Source organism: Corvus hawaiiensis, chromosome 19 (genome assembly GCF_020740725.1).
Source record: "Corvus hawaiiensis isolate bCorHaw1 chromosome 19, bCorHaw1.pri.cur, whole genome shotgun sequence".
In the NCBI taxonomy this organism is placed as follows: domain Eukaryota; kingdom Metazoa; phylum Chordata; class Aves; order Passeriformes; family Corvidae; genus Corvus; species Corvus hawaiiensis.
Genome location: NC_063231.1, coordinates 4,949,174 through 4,970,147, shown reverse-complemented (window position 1 = coordinate 4,970,147; position 20,974 = coordinate 4,949,174). Strand labels below are relative to the sequence as shown.

Genomic DNA, 20,974 nt, shown 5'->3' with positions numbered 1-20,974 from the left:
ATAATAAAACTCAACTCCTTCCAATGCCCCCAAAAAAAGCAAAATTACAATATATGTGTATTTATGTCTCAGCTTTTATTCTTCTCCAGTCCTTTGACAGAACATTGTTGTCTAGCCATTAACACTTAAAAAAATGAGAAATATTTTAATCTTCATTTCTCTTAGGAGAGTTCTGATATATGGAACTTCCTTTTTCGGTACATGAATGGATCAAAACCTGATTCTGAGCTGCTAGAAGCAAAACACTTACATGCATCTCATGTCATTTTATGCTTTACCTTGTAGCACTACAGATCCCATTCACTGGACCATTCTTATAGCATTCTGTACATAAAATACTCCAGTGTGGACACACATGGTGGTAGGATGTAGCCTATAAATGTTCCAGAAATGTCCAAAAGCCTTTCTTCCTTTTCCAACCTCTGAAAGGTTTTCTCAGACTCCATTAGGGCTGTGATCTGTCATTTGTAATTTTTAATCTATTACAATCACATTGTATTGTTAATTGCTTTTCCAGACTTAGTGTTGCCTGCCAAAGTGGCTCAGTGTATTACAGCTCCCCTTGTATTGATTAACACAGTAAAGTGGGACTCTTCTTTTTATTGCATTAACACTAGTTTTTATTAGGCTAATGTAGCAATTTAATAACCTTTCATGCTAATGTGAGAAAATATAACAAGCTGTACCTACTCTCAGTAGTCATAATGGAGAGGGTTGGATAAATAAGGCTCTTGCATTACCATTGTCTCATTTTGCTTCAATTTTTTTCTTGTGTTTTCTCCAGAACAATACCAGAACTAGGCTAAAGAAATATTCTGCTATAGAACAAAAATGGGCTACAATCATGGGAAAAAGATACTGTGGATAACTGAGTAACTTGGTGATGTGCAATTACCTTGACTATAGCCAGGTGTAACTACACAGAACTTGGCCTCACAAACCCAAAATTTACATCAGCTGGGGGAAAGATTCTTTCACAGTAGCTGCTAGTTATTCAGCCAAAAATCCCCAAAGAAGGAGCACTCCTGGCAAGACAGGTGGTATTTAAGACTGCAGCTTTGTATGATGTGAATTTTGCTTTGAGCATATTGCATTCTCTTCCCTTTTTATAGCCCCCTGCTACTAACCTCCTAACATCTGACATTATGTGCCAGTTCCAAAGTTTTGGGGTGCGAGGGAAATCTTCCTGCAGATTTCAGTGGATCAGCACAAAAGCTGTGGAGAGAATTCTGTTCATTCCCCTTGTCTCAGGGTGTTAGAGTACAGAAAGTTCTGGAATTGCTGGGTCTAGGGTCATGTGCTTAAGCTTTACAGTAAGACCAGCAGAGCCTAAATGCAAACCTTTTCATTAAATAATACTCACATTAGAGAGACAAGATGTTATTTACCATTGCAGTTACTGGAGGCAGAACTCCCTTATTCACATGACTGCCTTCACCACTGCTTTGGAAAACTAGCAGATTTGTGCTTGGCAGGGAGGCAGCAAGCTGACATTACACCAGTGTTGTAAAACAAAATATGGCCCTAAGCTAAAACTTAAATGAGAATACATTAATGCTCTACAGTTGTCTGTAACAGCAGCCAGAAGAATATGCAAGGGAAAGGAAAGATTCAGGGCCTGATGCTGATACAGTCCAATCCTAGAGCATCAAAGGCTGGTGACACCCTTGGAGATGTGTCTGTGTATGATGCCAGTGAGCGCTTGCCAGCGTCCTCCTGTTTCCCCCGCACACAGCAGCAGCCTGGAAAGTGGTGGCCAACGTTGTGCAACTGCTCTGTGAAATCCCAGCAGACAGAAACATTTCTAGGTTTATTCATTAGCAGGTGAGTGATGGACAATGAGGGAAGCTGGTCTGGTTTCTCTGTCATTTTTAAGGTAGTCAGCAATCTGGAGGTTCAAAATGTTTGGAAACACTGGGATAGAGAAATCACGAGGTTGTTTGAAACTCTACCTGAAAACACCAAAGCACTTTGGTGAGTTCCAGTTGGTCCCTCCTGGCTGCTCACAGGAGATCTAAGGACATTTTCCCCACACAGAGCAGTAAATGCAGCTGGCCCTGATGTCTGCATTAGAACAAAGCACACCGGACAGCCCCTCTGCAGCTGTCACACTGACCACACGCTATCAGGATACCAAATGTCTTCTCTTTCCAGCCTTTCATGGGGCTTACTCTGGCAGCTACACTAAATGTAAATAAACAGGTATTTATATCCCTGGCGTAGTGAGCCCATTGGAAGGAATGCTTGTCTCCAAACTTGCACTAGAAACTGGATCTGTATATTTAGTGAGTGAGCAAACTGCTGGTGGCTGTGAGTACATACACGGCCTCTGTGCCAGCAAGATGGGAGCATGTCTCCTGTGCAGACAGATCTCTTAATACCTTGATCCACCATTCCTTTGGGCCAGGAAACGGGCGCAATGCACTTTTCTCATTATAATCAAAGTATGAAAATAGCCAAGTCTGGAATTAAAGAGCTCCTTTCTGATACACACAGTTTCTTCTTCCTATTTGTGATGAGTTTGTTTTTCTAAAATGAAGGCTGAGATTGTCATTAGCAGCAAGTGAGTGAAAACAAAGCCTTTTGGAGGCTGAAGATGTGTGGGACAGACACAGCAGGTTTTTGCCTCAGGAGTGCAGTGCTGAGCAGCCCGTGGACTCCAGGGCAGGAACTGCCAGAGTTGTTCAGGCCTCTGCTGGGAGCAGATCTCCAGAAGTGATTTTACTCCAAGTAGGTTTCTGTGGCTATAGGGCAAGCTCTGGGTGTCGGAAGATGTTCATTTTCTGCTTTGCAGAACTGCAGGCGAGTTGTGGAGCCTCCTGGTGTTGGAAGGAGTGGCAGAAGGAGCATTGTGGGATCTTGGTGAGGGGCTGAGTGTCAGGACAGGCTGAGAGCAGTCCTGACTGCAGCACCAGAGCCCATTCATGAAGAGAAACAGCCATTGTCAAGTCAGTCACTACAGGAGCTTCTCAGAGCTGGTTGTCAGCTTTGTTAATAATCATGATGATTAATTACCCAGTTGGCACAAGGCAAAGAAAACTCAACGTACAAGTAACAACAGACTTAAAAACGGCTCCTGCCTGCCGAGATGTAAAACTCCTCTAGAGCCGAGAAGTACCAGAGGCAAGAAAATATTTTTAGACCCTCTCCTGCACCTTTGTGTTTCATTTCTGTTATTTCCTTTGTTCAATAGACTGGAAAGACTGCAGTGGAAGAGAGCCTCGGCACAGGGGACACACTGAGGCCCTGGAACACCTCCTTCAGCAGGTTCGAGCAGCTCATCAGCACTATAATTGCAGAGGTAAGGATAAATATCTATGTGGTAGGGCACCAGCTGAAGCCTCTGTGGCGCCTGTAATTTTAGCAGTTTTCTAACTAGGTCATACCTTCTCATTCATCAGGAAAAGAAAGATATTAATATTGGCCCATCTGGAATCACTTTAGCACACTATCTTGCTCTTAACCCTTGAAATTAGTTGGATGAAAACATCTGAAAGCTACAATGTGCACACAGACAGGCACAGTCTTTCTCCCTCCATACCCTACACACCTATTGATTTGTTTTTCCCTGCAAATTAGTTTCACACAGGATTCCACTAAAATGTTTCAAGGATTTTTTTTTAATTTTTCATATAAAGAAATACTTTAGACAGTTAACAACTGGTTTGGATCAAAAGAGGGGATTGGCTGCCTCCAAATGGAAGACACTAAGTGGATGTCATGCCAATCCATAATGAAAAATACTTGCACAATGCAGTGGGAAGATAAGATTGCTACATTTCAAAACAGACTGGATCAAAACTGGGAGAGAGTTCAAATCTCAGCCAATCTTCATTCATGAGAAACAGACTGTGCCTTTAATAGCTCAAGAGCCAAGGCAACAGCTTGGCATTCTTTTTGGAGCATATATAAAAACTCCTGTTCTATATGGGTTGTTGAAAAGTACTATTTATTTTCTTAAAATAAACTTCTAACTGGAATAATGCTTCATTGCAAAGGGACTTATTTTAAACTGAAAAGTTAAACTATCATGAAGTTTTCATTTTTCTTCACCTAGTTTGACTGCTATGTCAAGTTGCATCAATTGATTTAAAATCATAGAAATACTTAGAGCTAAAATCATCTGGCTGAAATGAAAAGATGCAGCCTTTGTTCCTTATGTGCATATTTGTCACCATCACAATGATCCACGGTCTGCCACAACTCATTGTAACCATAGCAACTTAAACTATTCCTCTATGGTGCTTGGAAAGGGAAAGGAGATATTGCAAGAAAATGTTGTTTCTCTAATTAAAATTCATGCAAGCATTATCACTTGCAGGTGGTCTTGATACTGAAAATACAGATGATGTATTCTATCTCTTACATGGCTTCTCATGCTATTAAAGAAGGCTTTTTTTGTGGTACAGTTTTTTCTTTCTGGAGTTAGTGCCTATCTCAGGTCTTTCAGGCCACCTTCCCAGTCAACAGGAAGTAAGTGATGGAACATCTGAAAATACTCTTAGTATAAATTGTTTTACTGACATAGCAGTCCAGAACAGAAGTAGTTATAAACATCATGCAGAAAACCCCTCCTTTTGAGAATCTGACACCAGTGCCTGGTTCTTATAAAATTCCACTTCTCCTTAAATTAACCCCAGTCTCAAAACTGAGCACAGACAACTCCATTGTTGATTTCCTAACACCTTTTCCTTGAATAATAAATAACAACAATACAGAAAATGTGTTTAGCTCAGAACATTTTCTTCTATGCCTGAAAGGCTGTGGGACCTCACATGGGGCAGTATCACACTGTGGAGTCAGCCTGAGCAACACCCTTGCCTCCAACCAAATAAAAATCTCATAATTGCTTGTAATGCTAGCATTACACAGTAGTATATTTTGGATAAATCAGGATGGCATCATCACAGGAGAACTTTTGGAACTTGCCTTAAATATATGATGATGTCAATCCCTTTTATTTCACTAATTTGGTGAGGAATCAAAACAAAATTTGCAGGAAAAGTAAGAATTATGACATCACTTTGGCTCAGAAATTTTATTCTGATATTTATCAACCTCAGTGGAATCTGAGGAGCTTGATCAAGGATCTGAGATAAACTGCTGTATATGAAAACCTTAAGTAACAGCTTTCACTTCATGTAATACAGAGGCTTGATCTCTATTCTTAATTAATGTAAATTAGCATGATTGACTGACGGGATGGAAATCAGCATGGCCCTGCTGTTACACACAGACTGAGGACCCGCCCAGGGATTTTTCTGTTCTTTGCCATGATTCCCTTTACCACACTGGTTAATGCCAATCTTGTGACCTCTGTTTGTTCCATTTGTTGTAGAGTAAACAGCTAAACATTGTTTGAGGAAGATCCTTGAATCTGCCTACAACCACTGATGAGCTGTGAGAGCAGAATCAGGCTCTGCAGGAATTAGAGCTCAGTGAGAACAGAGCTGGGATCAAACCTGGTGTCCAGGCACCTTGACCGTTCCCACAGTGGCTCTTATATGGGATGTCCCGCTCAAGCTGCTCAGGTTGGCTCAAGCAGAGTGCAGGACAAGTGAAAGGAAGGTGAAAAAAACTGAGGGTAATCAATCTAAAAGGTCTGAGATTACCTGAACAAAGCAGGCAAAAGCCTCAGAACTGAGAGGGGCTGGAGGAGCAAGGCTGTGCACTCCTGCGGGATCTGGGAGGGGACATTGCCCACATTCCAGGCAGATCCTTTGCCCAAGTCTGTTCATTCAGACTCTGCCTTTCGCCCTGTGCTTTGCATTGCAGGGGCTGGAGAAAACAAGCTTACAAAAATACCAGGAAGAATACACTGGAATGTACAGTGAGTTTAAGAGCTTTTGGAATTAGATCAGCTGTTGCTTTTGAACCTGCTCTGCGATATGATGAAATCTCGTTGGGAATTACTTAGGAAGCTTTGCTTTCATATGTTTAATCTTCTGGAAAACCCTGATGATTACAAATAACAGTCATCCATTTGTCTTCATAATACCATGCTACAGACTATCATAACTGAGTTACTACAATTGCGTGTCCTGGCAACACTTCAAATACATATTTTTAAGTATTTTTTCTTGTAGATCTCTCTTTCTAAACAATTCAGAGTGGATTAAGTAATTGTGTGATGCTTCATTAAGAAATGAACCCAACTCTTCAGTAGAATTCTTACCAGATATTTTCCTTCTGAAATTCAGTTGAAATGTATTTTACCAGACAAGTCAGAGGTGAAATAAAAATGTTCTCATTTTAGTTTGATTCACAAGCAGAGCATATAGTTTTAATTGCATTTAGCAAAGAGAGGGATCACTGATTCCATAGGGCATTTAAGATGTTTAACTTATAATTCTTTGTGAGAATACAATACAAAAGTAGACTTGAGAACCAAGCTATAGACTGAGAAGTTCAGGTTGGGAATTTAAGAAGAGACCCCAGATGCACACGAGCTTGAGGGGGAAACTTGGTTCTTGTTCTTCCAAGAGGTTGCTTTTAAGTATGGGTTGTATTTACGTAAAAAACTGCAAAGAAATATTTATAAACCCTCTACCTTTGAAGAGAAAGGTTGACAGTGTCATAAATACACCTTTCTATTTAATTGCCTATTTCAGTCCAGGTTTGAATGCTTCTAATCTAAATCTAAACACTGGAAATTCTCCTATCTTGGCTGCTATGGGTTCACTCCCAGGCTTCTATTAAAAGAGCTCACAGCTCAGTTATCATCTGTTAATATAAACTCACTGTGTTGCTACTGGTGCTTTTCCATGAAAGTTCCTCTATGTTATTTATTAGTTAATTAAGTAACAGACAAAGTTCCATTTCCTGCAGATCCAAATTATCCTCTAATTTCAGCTCCATGTTTTCTGGCTTCTAGATACACAATACTGTAAACCAAAAGCAAATAGCAATGTAGGGGAGTTCACAATCTCCATCTAGTTTTACATTACTTCTTTTGCTGTTGGGTTCTGCAAATCTGTGGACTAAACCCAAACCACTGAATAGACCAATAACATACATTTCACTTGTAATGTGCCCTCTTATTTTAATGCTGCAGTCTCTGGGTGTTTTATACAGAATTATGTTGCTTTGCCTTCAGCAATTTCCTCCTCCATTCCCTCTGCATAGATGGAGGAAATACAGAAGAAAATAATTAGAATGAAGTTTATATTCCTAAATTGGTCTTAACCTTGGAAAAAGGAAACAGTAAGTCAGGAGTTTTCATGTAGCATTTGGTTGACATTGCTACAATACACTGAAAAAGGTTCACAGTAAAATAACAGTTATCTGAGGAGATATGGATAGAAATACAAATGAATATTTTTAGAAGGAAAAGAAAGCAAAGGAGGAATCATGGATTTGGATGAGTCTGTTTAAGCTGAAGAGTGCATTGGAGAATATGCCATGGAGAACAAGTTTGCACTGGAAAGACAATGGATTTGATGATCTAATAAGTCTCATACATCTGAACTGTATGATTTCACCCCCAAAAGAACCTTGCTCTCTTTGTACTCACTGTTCCACAGAGCAGTAATTATTGCTAACAATGTGTCTGCTTGCTGGGGCTTTCAATGTGCCAATCGTGGTGCAAATTTATTCAGCATTTAAAGATATGCCGAGCACTTCCACAGATGGGGTTTTGACAACAGCAAATTTAGATGTTCTTCAAATGTTCAGCATTAGAACTCACTAGGGAGACACAGACAGGCTCCTCCTATTCTGCACCAGAGGTAAGTGGGAAATACTCTGAGAACACCTAAGCAGACGATCAGCAGCTTTCAGTAAGAGGCTCTTCATGAGTCATGTTTTTTTCCTACTGGAGAAGGGTGTCCCTCAAAATGTTTTACACTTCAGTCTGGATGGGGATCCATGCTTCACCCAAATAAATAGTCACATCCTGGAAAACTGAGATGCACTTGTGCAGTTACATTTTCATTTTGTCTTTCTTTTTGTATCACAGGAAATACCTGAAGAATTAACTCTATTTTTCAAACTAAGTATTTCTGCTGTTTCTCTTACAACAGCATGAAACAGGACAGACATTACAAAAAACAAAACCAAACCCAAACAGTGTTAAGTGCCCATTGCTTTCAAATCCAGATGTGAACAACAACTGCCAGTACATTATAAAGTCCTGCATGTCCCTGATTGCCATCTCTTGGTGTCCCCTCCAAACCTGCTCACAGGCACACAGGTGTTCACAGCTGTTACACAGAACTCATGGCTTTCAATTCCCATGTGAAGATATTTCCTTGACTCACAAGACCATGCATGAGAGAAAGAAAGATATTAAGTCAAATTCATCAATGTGAAAGAGAATGCAACATATAAAAATTTAACAATATTTTCTTAGAACATTGGGACAATATTTGAATTTATAAAATTCTTCTATTGAAGAGCTGGCCCAGAGATGCTGGCAGGCACACAGCAGGTCTCAGCTTTGACATGAAGTGAACAAAAGAGTTTAACACCTCTTCCTTGGACTCCAGGTTACTATGGAGCAAAGGTAATTGTGAAAGCTCTAAGGCAATACATGAGTGGAATTTGTTGTGATGGAGAAAAAAATTCCAAGCAAAATCAAATGCATTTAATGTGACACAGAGAAAGATGAGGGTCAATCTTGTCTCCTTAAAGCTTTTCCTTAGGTTACACTGGTGATGCTGGGATGTCAGTGACAGCCAGGGCACCAATTATTCACTTCTTAGAAGCTGAAGCTACATGTGGTAAGAAATTTAGAACTTACAACACCTTCAAATGTTGGCTGATGATTCAAATCCCTTCTTGGGCTTTTGAGACCACTTGCAAAACTCCCATCCATTCTGAGCATTAAGAGTGTGTAGTGCTGGTTCAAGCTTGCCTTGGAGCAAAACAGCTTTATCTTGTCTGAGTTTGCAGCAAGTAAGGAAATTGTCTGCTGCTATGTATCACTAAGTTAATGAAAACACCATCAAAGGGTTGCATTTGAGCATCTTTCTAAATGTTGTCTTTTGAAAGGAATGTAATGGGCACTGACTGAAATTTAGTACTGTGGTTCAAGAAACACAGGGTTTTTTATGACACACTAACTGAAATTTAAGAGCTGGTTTTGGTTTGCTTCTTTTTGCCATTTCAGAAAGTTCTAAATTACAAAATGCTGGTCGCAAGCAATCAGTTTCCAGAAGCCTGAAGCATCTTTTCCATTCATCAAACAAGTTTGTGAAGACTCTGAAAAGGTTCGTCATTCCTTCTATGTTCAAGACATTCTGAATTTCAGCAGTTGTTGTTCTGTATTAGAGAAAAGCACCTTAGCAATATGTGTGAATATGTCACTACTGATGAGACAGCAATTGGTCAGAATGAAGTGATAAAATCACAGATGTGTAAGATGGTGCAGCTGACAGTAAAATAATGCTCCAGCTCCTACTGAAATCAATAGAATTTTTTCCATGTTACTTTTGGAAATGGATTCAAATTGTAACAGAGTGAAATATTCTGCGCAAACCCAAAGTGCATCTACTGAGCTGTTTGAAAGCACCACCTCTGTTGCTGCTCATTAATGAAACTACAACATTTATTCATTCATAATATAAAGCACAGAGCTCAGATGACATTTGAATAGTCCACTGGCAACAAGCCCCACACAGAGAACTCTCTGACATCCTCAGCTGGGTTTGCAGCCCACTGTAACCCAACCCTCAGCCCTGACAATTTGTTTTAGCAAATGGAAGTTGCTTATTCTGGATTATTTCTTCTTTCATTGCCAGGAGTGTTCAGTTTGCTTTTTCTTCTTTGTATTTTGGTAAGAGTTTAATTCTTTCAGAAGAGCTCTCCAGAGTCTTTAAATTCCCTGCAGTAACTACTTAACATATGTAACTAATTGCGGGGGTAAATATTGAAAGGAATGATCTCTATAAATAGGTTTGCAGATACGTTGGCCAGATTACACTCAATTATACCAATGTAAATCCATAATAATCCACCTGATTTCAATCGAGTTACCTCAGATTTGCTCTGAAGTAAAGGAGGGCAGAACTAAGCACGTTAATGATAAGTTTTAGTAAAATTTCTGATTTCTAAAAGGCATAAAGCCTCCATTGTGTACTGTGTACTCTGGCAAAATTCTCACTAAAACTGATGTCCATGACTTGCACAGATCCATAATCTCTTAGATTCATGTAGTCTCACATCATCTAAAGTGATAAACTTCCCATATATTTTTCAGAACTCACTGACTGAAGTTGCACCTATGTTACACAGAACTTTAGACAAGATGATTTACTTTGTCTCCTCAGAACTTAACACCTATGATTCTTTGACTAAATTTGGCATGGATGTGAGTAGACATGAAAGGTGTTTGATAGTATTTCCTTCTCTCTTTAGGGGACTCTACTTATCTGTTATACTTTTTTACAAAGACAATTTGCTAGTTACCAATGAAGATCAAATCCCAATTGTGGAAATCGATGACTCTCACAGTAGTTCAGTTATGCAGGATTTCCTGTGGTTCACAAAGGTAAAGGGAGTCTAATTTCATCTATTGCTTCTGCGAATTTGTTGCTAGCAATGCTTAGGTTTTGCTCATCACTCTGAATGTATGAAATTATGTCATTAAAAAGCTGAATGATTAAGTGCTTTATCACTTAATTTATCATTTAAATTTATCATGTTAAATGCAATTTCTACAAACCATTCATGTGGATTAAATCCTGACTGGGCCACTGATAGTGACACAATTAACTCTTAATGTATGATCCTATATGAGTGACTTTTATGTGGGTACATAAAGGTTTTAGGGACATTTAGAGCAAGAGCCTAAAGAAATAACCAGGGGTTTTAACTTTGGTATTGTGGTTGTGCCATCACTGAAGTTGTCTTCACATTACTTTTTTATACCACAAAGAACAGTAAATCAGTTTTGCACAATAGTCCAAAATCAACTGAAACAGGTTCATGATGTTTACAGAACACCTTCTGTGTCTGAGTCAGTATCTGTGTCATGTTTATCCAGGCAGCTGATTGCCATCTGCAGAAACACAAAATGTGCAATATCTACTGATTTTTCCAAGTCCAAAATGCATTTTAATATCATTTCTGCTTTTGCAAATGCTGAGAACAAGAACTGGTTGAAGTGGATCTGTTTTTGCAGTTGTCTTGCATGTGGGATGACATCAGGTGGCTGAGGCAGAACATGGCTGTGTCCGTGTCCTCATCCACAGCACTCCAGGCCAGGCAGAAGATGCTTTCAGCAGCAGCACAGCTACAGGTGGGTCCCATGGCATATTTCTGGCTCTTAGCTCAGTGGCTTTCCAGTCTCCAAGGGACAGAGCTGCCTGCTGTCCCTTGGACTGTTCTTTGGAGCAGCATTATCATCTCCAGTGAAATGAAGCACTGAGCCTCTCCTGCCAGGAGGGAAGGAGTTACGTTAAAAGTAAAGAGTAGGAATAACAAAGGAAAGAAACAATAGAAAGAAAGAACAAAAGAAACAGACAAAGAAACAAACAGATATAAATCAGTAAATATTGACTACAGAGAAGCCTGTGAGTTTGCAGAATGGGAATTCAAGAGTTATAATCCTAATATTTGCTGCTCAAAAGCCTCTTACAGGCTTATTCATTATTAAGTATTAATCTATTAATGAAGCATTTAAACTCTGTTCTATTCCAGCCTCTGCTACAGATGCAACCTGAGTGGTACTGAACAGGTCACTTAAATCCTTCTGTGTCTCAATTCACTACTTGTTATGCAAATAGAAATTACACTTTCTCCAGCAGAACATTTCTACCTTTATTGTAAAGCTTTGAAGCTGGGTTTCACAACAACATGAAATCTCTAGATGGCAGGCAGACACATTCATTAAAATAGTTACTTTTGTGGGAAAATACATTTTCAAAAAGCTGTGTGCATTGTTGTTACCTAAAAAGTATATCCAGGCCTCACTTCTTCTACCTTTTGTTGAGGTCACCAAAGCTTCCCAGAAAATCTGTGGTACACTCATGGCATCACTGAAGATCCTAATTGCTGGGCACTGTGTTGGCCACATGTCAGCCCACAGGTCGTGTCAGCACAATAACCTGGTTTGCAGCAGCTGCGAGAGCCACACGCTGTGGGGCCATTATTTACAACGTGCATGTGAGGTTTGTTTCACACCTTTTGGCAGAGCATGCTGTGCAGGAGAGCAGCCTTCCTGGGCAACCACCTGTCTGGACTGATTTCCCCAAAGTGTCCCAAAATATATCAATGCCAGCCTGCTGCACATTTATTGGAGGACCACCTGTGTTAAGCAGCAGCTGCTTGTCAGTCCTTTAAGCTGTCACTAGAGAAAGTTTTAATTATATCTGCTGCATATTCCCCTGGTGCAGTTGGCTCAGCTCAGGTAACACATATTCCTTTGGTTAACTCAGGTCCATCCACCCTGTGCAGATCCCCTTAACAGATACTGCACTGGGAGATACCCAACATTCCCAGTGCATTGTGGTTTTCTTTGCTACCAGAGATGCAAAATGCAGAGCTTGAAAAACAGACACAGCAAATGTGCCCATGTGGTGTATTTCTCTGCTGAAGTTTTGCCAAATTTATTGCTCTAAATGTCTGTTCTGTTTGCTTGGTCCCTGAAGACCACAGGGATTGTCACCCAACTGCCAGCCTCTAATGGTGTGTGGCCTAATGGGATCTGCCAGTGGAAGGATCTCAGTAAAGTTTATATGGTTGAATACTTTTTATTGAGGCAGTTAATAGACTGACTCCACAGGAATTTAGGACAGGATGGAAAAGATCAGTGATAACGCAGCTGCTCAGGGACTAGATCAGTAGATTCAGAGACAACAGGGACTGCAACTTTGCCTGTTGTCACCCTAGACAACTAAAGCAAACAAAGCACAAGTGATGGGGTAACAAGCTAAGCAGACACAAAACTTTTTTTAGGGTATGAATCGATCCCATATTGATATTAGTAGGTCCCCCATTCCCTGTGCTGGAATGTCATTCACAACATAGTGACAGTAAAGAACTGTTTGTTTTCGTCTGGGCACATTCACATGCTGCAATGATAATATGACAATTAGATGGCTAAGGACAACTGCCAGGATATGCCCCAGCTGGAGACACAGGGATTAGCACAAAATGTACACTCAAGACACCCAGAGTTAGACAGAGAAGGAGACAAACCCCAAAAGGCAGAACAGTTAAAAAAGGCAGAGGAGAGGTGCTGTGTAGACACCAACAATCTGAACTGGAAGGGGATGTACAAAGCTAAAACAGACAAGTTATGCTACCCAAACCCAGTCACTGTGCTGAATACTAAGATTTTATAAACATTTTTATAATATTAAAGTTGATAAGTAAATATTGCCTGCTAAGTACAGATAATTAATTTCAGAATAATCTGTCAGTTTACATCATTAAGTTAATGTACAGCACTTCCCTAAAGATACAATGTGCTTCATTGTGAATTCGAGTTTTCATTTTAAACTACCCTTCTCCCTATCCAGCTTACTGTAGATGTCTTGAAAAATCACAAAGTAATGAGCATATTTTAAATGTTAGGCATTTTTCTTTAAGACATCTGGGAATCTCTTCAGTGGCTGGTCACTGGATTGAGTGTGTTTGCACCTATAAGCAGATGCCTTACCGTGTGAGGAAAGGGATTTTAACCAAAATATGTATTTTATGTGGAGTCTTGTAAAATTACTTTTCTTTAATCCTCACATATTTTCCTGGAGAGCTTTTCCCTGGTAGTTTTGTTAGTTTCTGGCTGTTTTGTCTAGCACATTCTTGGTATTTGAAGTAAAAGGGTCCGTGTCTCTTCAGATCCTGTGCTTCTTCACAAACACACTCCACAGTTTAGCTCCAGAACTATTTGCATACAGCACAAACATGAGGGTCTCTTGCTTTTGTTGCTGAAAACAGTCTGAATACTTTTAAAACGGGGAACAGAGAATGGAGATTATAGTTAATGAACATAGCAAAAAAACATTTTAAAGTATCTGTTATGAATGATTCAGGGAAAGAAGAAGAATTTTATATGATCTCTGACATTTAGTTCTGGGAAGGTTCAGATAAGGACCCAGCTCTTAAGTAAGTCCAAATCAAAGGAATCACCAGCAGACCAACAATGAGTGCTTTCAAAAATTGCATCCTTCATCTTTACATGACTGGGCAAAACTAGGAAGTTTGGCCCAAATAAGTGAATTTCTTTGCAGTAAATAAGTCTTTTACAAAGGCATTGGGTCATAATAGTCTTTCTGATGTTCTCCATTAAACATTGGACTAAACACTACTGGACCAAATGCATCAGAGGATCCACAGGTCAATCCACAAACACAACCTAAGGAAAAACTTCTCCTTTTGCCACTAAATGATATGACTGTAAGGCAAGGGTTTGAGAAACACAATGTGTCTCAATTTTAGTGAAGTCAGTGGGACTGATGTCAATGAGCCCCAAGTTACGTATCAAACAACACTCTCCTGATATGTGATAAATAACTTTCATTTTATATTTGTTTTCTAGAATTTGCTGGGAACTCACAATTTAGGCAGAGTTTTTTATGAGCCAATCAAGGATCGACATGGCAATATGGTGATAGTTACTGTAAGAGAAGTGGAGAGTCTGTACTCATTTTTTAATGGCAAATGGATGCAGGTATCCAAACTACAGAGCCAGAGGAAATCCCTTTCAACTCCAGAGGAGCCAACTGCATTAGACATCTTGCTTATAACAATCCAGGTAGTGCTTTGCTTCTCTTACTGTGTGTTATTTGCTTTTGTAAAGCCTGTGCCAGAGTCCTGATTTTTGGAAGGGTCTCATAGAATTTTAGGCCTTAGTCCAGTGCCCAATAAAATTAATGGCAAGGCTCTCATTGAGAGTAAAGACTTATATTACTTCCAGTGGGTCTGGGATCACATCCTTAATATGCAAAATATCCATGAGATTCTAAAGAAATTACTTCAAAGTCCTAGCAGAGAATAGTTGTTTCTATCAATTTCGGGAAACCAGGCTATGGAATTCTGTAGCAAGGGATATAAAAAGCTTTAAAATTCTCTGGGATGTTCTTAAGCACCTCTGCAGACACTTAAAATTTCTACACTCCGTAAGATTTTTCCATCCAACCCTGAAAACTAAAGCTAGGTTTTAAACTTTACTGTTCTACTTAATAAACTTGTTCTGTGGGATTCAGGGTTCCTTGGAGCCTGGTATAGTCGCTAAAGAATACTTTACTGACCATAACCCTCCTTTAATTTCTACATCACATGCTCCTAGACCTGCAATTAGAAAAATGCCAAGGTAAGGATTGATCTCAGAAGCTGCTTGGCACACTCAGCTCAGCTACCATCACTGAGAGACGTGGGGGTTCAGCCCTTCAAGAATTATCTCTGAACTCATATTAAACAGAGACAGTTCATGTTAAGATTAATACATGTTTTCTGTAGACAACAGCAGCCAATCTCCCTAAAACTCTTGCACAGTTACCCAAAATACAAGATAAGTCATTGTCTTAGTCCCTTCTTTAGCACCGTCCATGACATGATGGCTGCTGTGGTTAATTTTTGAATTAGAGGCACTTTCTTCGGCAGAGATTCTGCTTTTCATACCAGGAAGTGACAGGCAATCAAAATATATGTTACCAGGTTTTAGGAATGTTAAAAAATTTCCAAAAGACAATAAAACTTACCTGATCTATGCTAGATTTAATGTATTACAGTGTGTTAAAGGTGCAGAAAATTGTCAATCTGGGCAAAAGTTTTATACTAGGAAAAGCAAAATACAGGCCTGATCAGATTTCCACAGAGATCCTAGTGGAAAAAATGTTCCCCTAATGGTTTACACATTCCTATCTAATGCCCACCCTTTCTTCTATTACTTGTTTAATCACTGAGTGGGTATTTTGTTCATGAAGTGCTTGTGAAAATGAGGGTCTAATTGCACTGGTCAGAGCCAAGCATAGCACTGGCAGATAATTTGATGGTTCCAAGAGTAAAGGCATAGGGCCAGGTGTCTTAATCCTCACCCACTGCAGAAGCACACATTTCTCAGGATGGATGGCAGCAGACACCATTTTTCAGGTAGTTTTGGAGGACTGCTATACATAGCTCTAAAAATGTCTCCTGGTTTCAGGAAATTCACCATCAATACTAATTTCTTCTAAGCTCTATTTGTTGATAAAGATATTTGTTCAGAAAATGCTGCCACTAATTCAATTTTGCAAACTACCAAACCCAGTGCTGACAGAGATCTTCCTGTTGACAGCAGGTGATACAGAGCAGGTTTTGGAGAGATGTAGGCTAGGATTTCCTTGGGGACAGTCCTGGCTCCTGCAGCCCCTCTCTCCCAGCTCTTCCCCAGTGCTGCTCTGCTCCCTCTGTGTAGCCACGAACCAAACCTGAACCAGGGAACTGTTCAGCTGAAAAACAACTGCTCCTTTTCCCAAGTTGTTTTTCAGAGGAATCTGTTCCCTGACCCAGCTCACCACTGAAATGATCAGACAGGAGGCAGCGGTGGGGGTTATTTAAGCCAGTTTAAACACCACAGTTGCAGAAGATTGAAACCTCAGGTTGTCAGAGCCAATTCCTGCATGACATGGAGACCTTAGAGATCCTGTGTATGGCTTTAAGTGAGAAGTTGTCCAAGTGCACCCAAACTACCAGAGATTATTCATATACTTAAGCATGTGCTTAAAGGCTCTTTGAATTTAAATTTTTGAATTTGAGGGCTGTAAAAACTTTTGTTGCTTTTTTCTCCCAAACTCTTTTGCTTGTGTGGAAAAAATATGAGATTTTTATGTAGGACCGTTTCCCTTAAAACAGGACATACTTTCCTATCACAAACGAAGTCAGCAGCGCCTCCCTCCCGGCTTGTATCTGGGTTACCTAAAACTCTGCAGTTCTGTGGATCAGATCAAAGTGCTTGTGTTGCAGAAGCTGCCCAATGTCCTGTGTCACGTCAAAATCCGAGACAACAGCAACGTCTCCGAGTAAGTGAATATATAGATATGGTTACACACACACAGATCGAGAGAGAGAACAGTTGTTTTAAGTTTGAAACAATTGATCAAGCGTTAATGCCAAGGCAATTCTGCTGTTGCAAAATTGTAGGTGGCAGCAAGGTTTGGCTCTGGTGTGTGGCAGAAGGGTTTGGCTCCAGTGTGTGCCATCCCAGAGATCTGTGCTGAGCTAAACAGGTGCACCTGAGTTTTCCCAACAGTCTGAAGGCCTATCCAGAACACGTGGATAGGGGCCCATTGGTTTCTAAGGATGGTATTCCATGATTATTCCAGCTCTGCACAGGGGTAATGACCTGTTCAGAAGATCATAGCCTGCAGCCCTAACACAGCCTTCAGTGGATTCAGTGCTACACTTTCTGTGAATTTTCGCTGACTATGGGCTGTTGGTGTGGGGGATTTTTCTGTTTATTCTCTTGCGTGATATCTTTGATTTGCCACCCTAAACCATAGCAAACACATAGCAATTGGAAACCGTATTTATAAATGCAACCAGACAGCAAACTCCTGTGCTCTGGGAAAGCCATTTTCCCCTTGTCCACTGCTTCCCTTATCCATTGGCAAGGGCACTCTTTGTACTGCCTGGTCCTTGCCTAGTGGGCAACACATTTTATTGACCTTTCTCTGGAGCTTTTTAATCCCATATCATTTCATCAACCAGCTGAGAATTTTGCATGAGGAAAAAGGAACTGGATATCTACATAGATAACAAGGATATCCAGAATGTAGTAGTGAATACTAACAACAATGTTGGAAGGAATATAAAGCCTAAGGTTTCAGAGTTTATAGCAATCCCTGACTCTTGAAGTTTAAGATCAGATCTTTATTTAGGAACAGATTATACCACAACTATTACTTGTCTTGTAGTGAGGTTTCCTGTACATTCTTTTTTTTAATGTTTGATGCTGGCTGCTGTTCAAGACTGAGTACTGGGCAGGGTGAATTAGGGATTGGATCCAGAACTCTGATTCTCATGTTTATTAGGTCTCAAATAGAGATGTGTGGAGGAAAGCAGGAATTTCTTTGGCTGCAGTGAGTAGAAGATAGTCCTTCACAGAGATCAAACTTCCTGCTAATTGTAGCAATTTCTAATGCATGTTTTTTAAAATACTGTGGTAGATACGGAATGAAGAATGTGAAAGAGAAAAACTGAAGTGAAAAGCCTTACTGAAATATTTCAAAGGTAGTTGGACTTCCAGAGGAAGTCTGATGTGCACATGCTAGAAAAAGAAAACTTTTCAAAGTTAGAGTTCAATCAAGATTGCACAAGTTTAGATTGTTTTGGTATATGAGGATTAAACAATCAACAGATCCCAAATGCACATACACCAAATTCCTGCTTGGGCACTGAACTGTTGTTATATATCTAATTTTAACTTGACTCAACATACAGAGATGAGTGGGAATGGATCCAAACACTTTCTGGCTCAGAATCTGTGGAAAGTATGGATCAGACTTCAGACTGCCCTACTCAATTGTTCTTGTATGAGCTCCAGACAGCAGTGAAAGCTCTCCTCAAACAGATCAATCTACCTCTGCATCAGGTATTTGCCTTTGTGGGATTTCTCACCTTTTTAAAACCCCATTCTTAAGAACACAACGAAAAGCTACAAACTGTGTCGCTCATAAGTAGGGATTTGATGTCCGGGTTGCAAGAAAAACAAAGCAGAGAAGTTTCGTATTCCATTATTCTAAGGGGGAACATCTTCAGTAAAACAGTTCTTGTCCTGGACATGTGAACATTCAAGGATTAGAAGACAAATTTCAACTACCTGCTATTTTTGCATCTTTTAGCTTATTTGTGCAACTTCAGGCAGGTGCAAATAAACACTTTTGCATGAAAGCAGTAGTTTTGAGCACCTTTACCAAGCTGACAAAGAAAAAGAGGCATTTTTCCAGGCAAGCACAGCAAGTGACTGTCTTTTGGGAGGCTTTGATTGAGGATGTAGGAAAGGCCTGGTAATGACACAGCATTTTGCTGTTCTTTTGCACACAGATGAATGTACCCCTTCTAAAACATACAGTCCCAGACCTCCAGATTGCTGTGGGTGAGGAGAGGTGTCTGGCTTCTGGCTTTACATTTAGGTACAAGAAATGCATATGTGAATAAATAAAGTCAAGGAGAATAATCTATGATGTGAGAGATCCATGAAAAAATAAGCTAAGAAGTTTGTCTCTTGTTTACATTAATTCCATTTTATTTTGGTCTGCAAGGGTAAAGAGGTCTTAAAGTAGAAGTAAATCATCTTTATATTCACCTCAAGGTCTATTTGTGCAGCTAGAAAGATGTGGCCTTAAAATAAATTAATCTGGTTCTACATTTCTTGATTTTGAAAGGTTTAAGCTTTGCTTTTAAAAAGGAATCCATCAGTGCTGCACCTTCTAGCCTGAGAAGAGCCAAGTAAGACTCAAGTAAATCCAGAATTAAGACAGATGGTGTGCTGCCTTGTGGTCAGTTACTCTAATTCAATAGGGCTCTGTACAGGTCTCTATGTTACTGCATTTGCTTGGAGGTTATAGCTTTTGTGCAACTGTGTTTTTTCTTTTAGAGTTAAGGACTAAAATATTGAAATCACTGTGCAATATGTTCCTGAGGCTGCAGCTCAGCCAAGCATCTGAGCTCATCTGTTGTGCCTGAGAGATAGACATCAACATGACCTTACAGTTAAACACAGATGCAAATGGTCTGATGGCTCAGGACCAAACTTTTATGTTAATGAACTGAATTTTTAATTCCACAGATTTACTTATGTATTTTTATTATTTTTGTGGTGACCAGGAGCAGGGACAGTGGCACTGGGACACAGCCAGGGCAGAAGGCAGTGCTTGCTGCACACAGCAGCTCTGAGCAGCCTCAGGCCACTCCTGCCTGGGCCATTTTCTCTTGCTGCAGCACTTGTTAAACCTTTTCAGTGCTGTGTTGAGGGAGAGCTGCATATTTCTCTTAACCAACCCTAAATTGAATCTTAAAGGTTTTTAATTGAATCCATTTTCATGTTTTCACATAATTATGCAATCATAATCTTGAAAAGCACATGGCATGTGATCATTTTCTGCCTAATAAGAAACATAAATGTTGTTTTCAGGGGGGTTGTGCCTGTGTGTGTTGTTTTAATGTGGAACATTGCAGCTTTAAATCTTTATTTTATGTAGTGACATGAACCCACATTTAGCCACCACCACCCCCCGCCCCAAATATTTACGTTTTATAAAAATTCCGAGCTTGATGTTGTGCAAATTTTCTTTAATGTTTTATATCATTTGGGGTGTTGTTTATATAAGTGCCATGTTGTAATTCTCTCCTATTCCTTCCCCCGCGCGTGTCCCTGTACAGGCTAAGCACTTCCGTCTGTACACACAGGAGGTGTTGGAACTGGGTCACAATGTCTCCTTTCTTCTCCTGCTCCCCGCCTCAGACGACGTCTGCACTGCCCCAGGACAGAATAATCCTTACACCCCACACTCAGGATTTCTTAACCTCCCTCTTCAGATGTTTGAACTCGGTATAGTAGCTTGCTTCACCTAGAAATATTAACCCAGTCTCCTTATAATAAAATCACAAAGTTGTATCTGTTTTCCCCCTTGTCCCAGTGGAGAGTCAATAAATCACATGATGGCTTTGGCAACAACACTCCCTATAACGGTGTACAAGTTACAGAGGGAGCAGGGCGGTTAAAGCATATACTGTAGCCATCGTTATTGAAATGCAAAGCAGAGAGCAAGGCCCACAGTTATCCACTATATGTCTATAAGCTTCTTTGCAAGATGATGCTCTTTAAAACACAGAACCAAGAGAAATCACATACGACACAGCAAGGCTGGAGTGTGACAGGAGATGCAAAAACATCTCTCTAAGTTGTCACAAGGATAATTGCTGGTTTTGTAATAGGGATTTTTGCAGATCCTGATTGCAGATGGTCCTACTCAAGGTCTGACTCCTTCATAGCTTTGTGAAAGATCTGAATAGATTTTCCCACATGACAGACATCTTGTTCCCTTTGATA

At 40.0% G+C, this 20,974-nt stretch overlaps 1 protein-coding gene across 2 annotated transcripts in view; it reads left to right on the top strand.

Moving 5' to 3' along the window:
• Window positions 1-20,974, top strand: part of ANKFN1 (ankyrin repeat and fibronectin type III domain containing 1) — a 121,453-nt gene that overhangs the window by 83,739 nt on the left and 16,740 nt on the right. For both annotated transcript variants that reach the window (XM_048323958.1, XM_048323957.1), the window contains 8 exons: window positions 3,194-3,301; window positions 9,110-9,209; window positions 10,357-10,489; window positions 11,123-11,239; window positions 14,483-14,698; window positions 16,777-16,943; window positions 18,364-18,514; window positions 20,305-20,473. In XM_048323958.1, coding sequence (XP_048179915.1) covers window positions 3,194-3,301; window positions 9,110-9,209; window positions 10,357-10,489; window positions 11,123-11,239; window positions 14,483-14,698; window positions 16,777-16,943; window positions 18,364-18,514; window positions 20,305-20,473 — 1,161 coding nt within the window. The remainder of the gene's footprint in view (window positions 1-3,193; window positions 3,302-9,109; window positions 9,210-10,356; window positions 10,490-11,122; window positions 11,240-14,482; window positions 14,699-16,776; window positions 16,944-18,363; window positions 18,515-20,304; window positions 20,474-20,974) is intronic.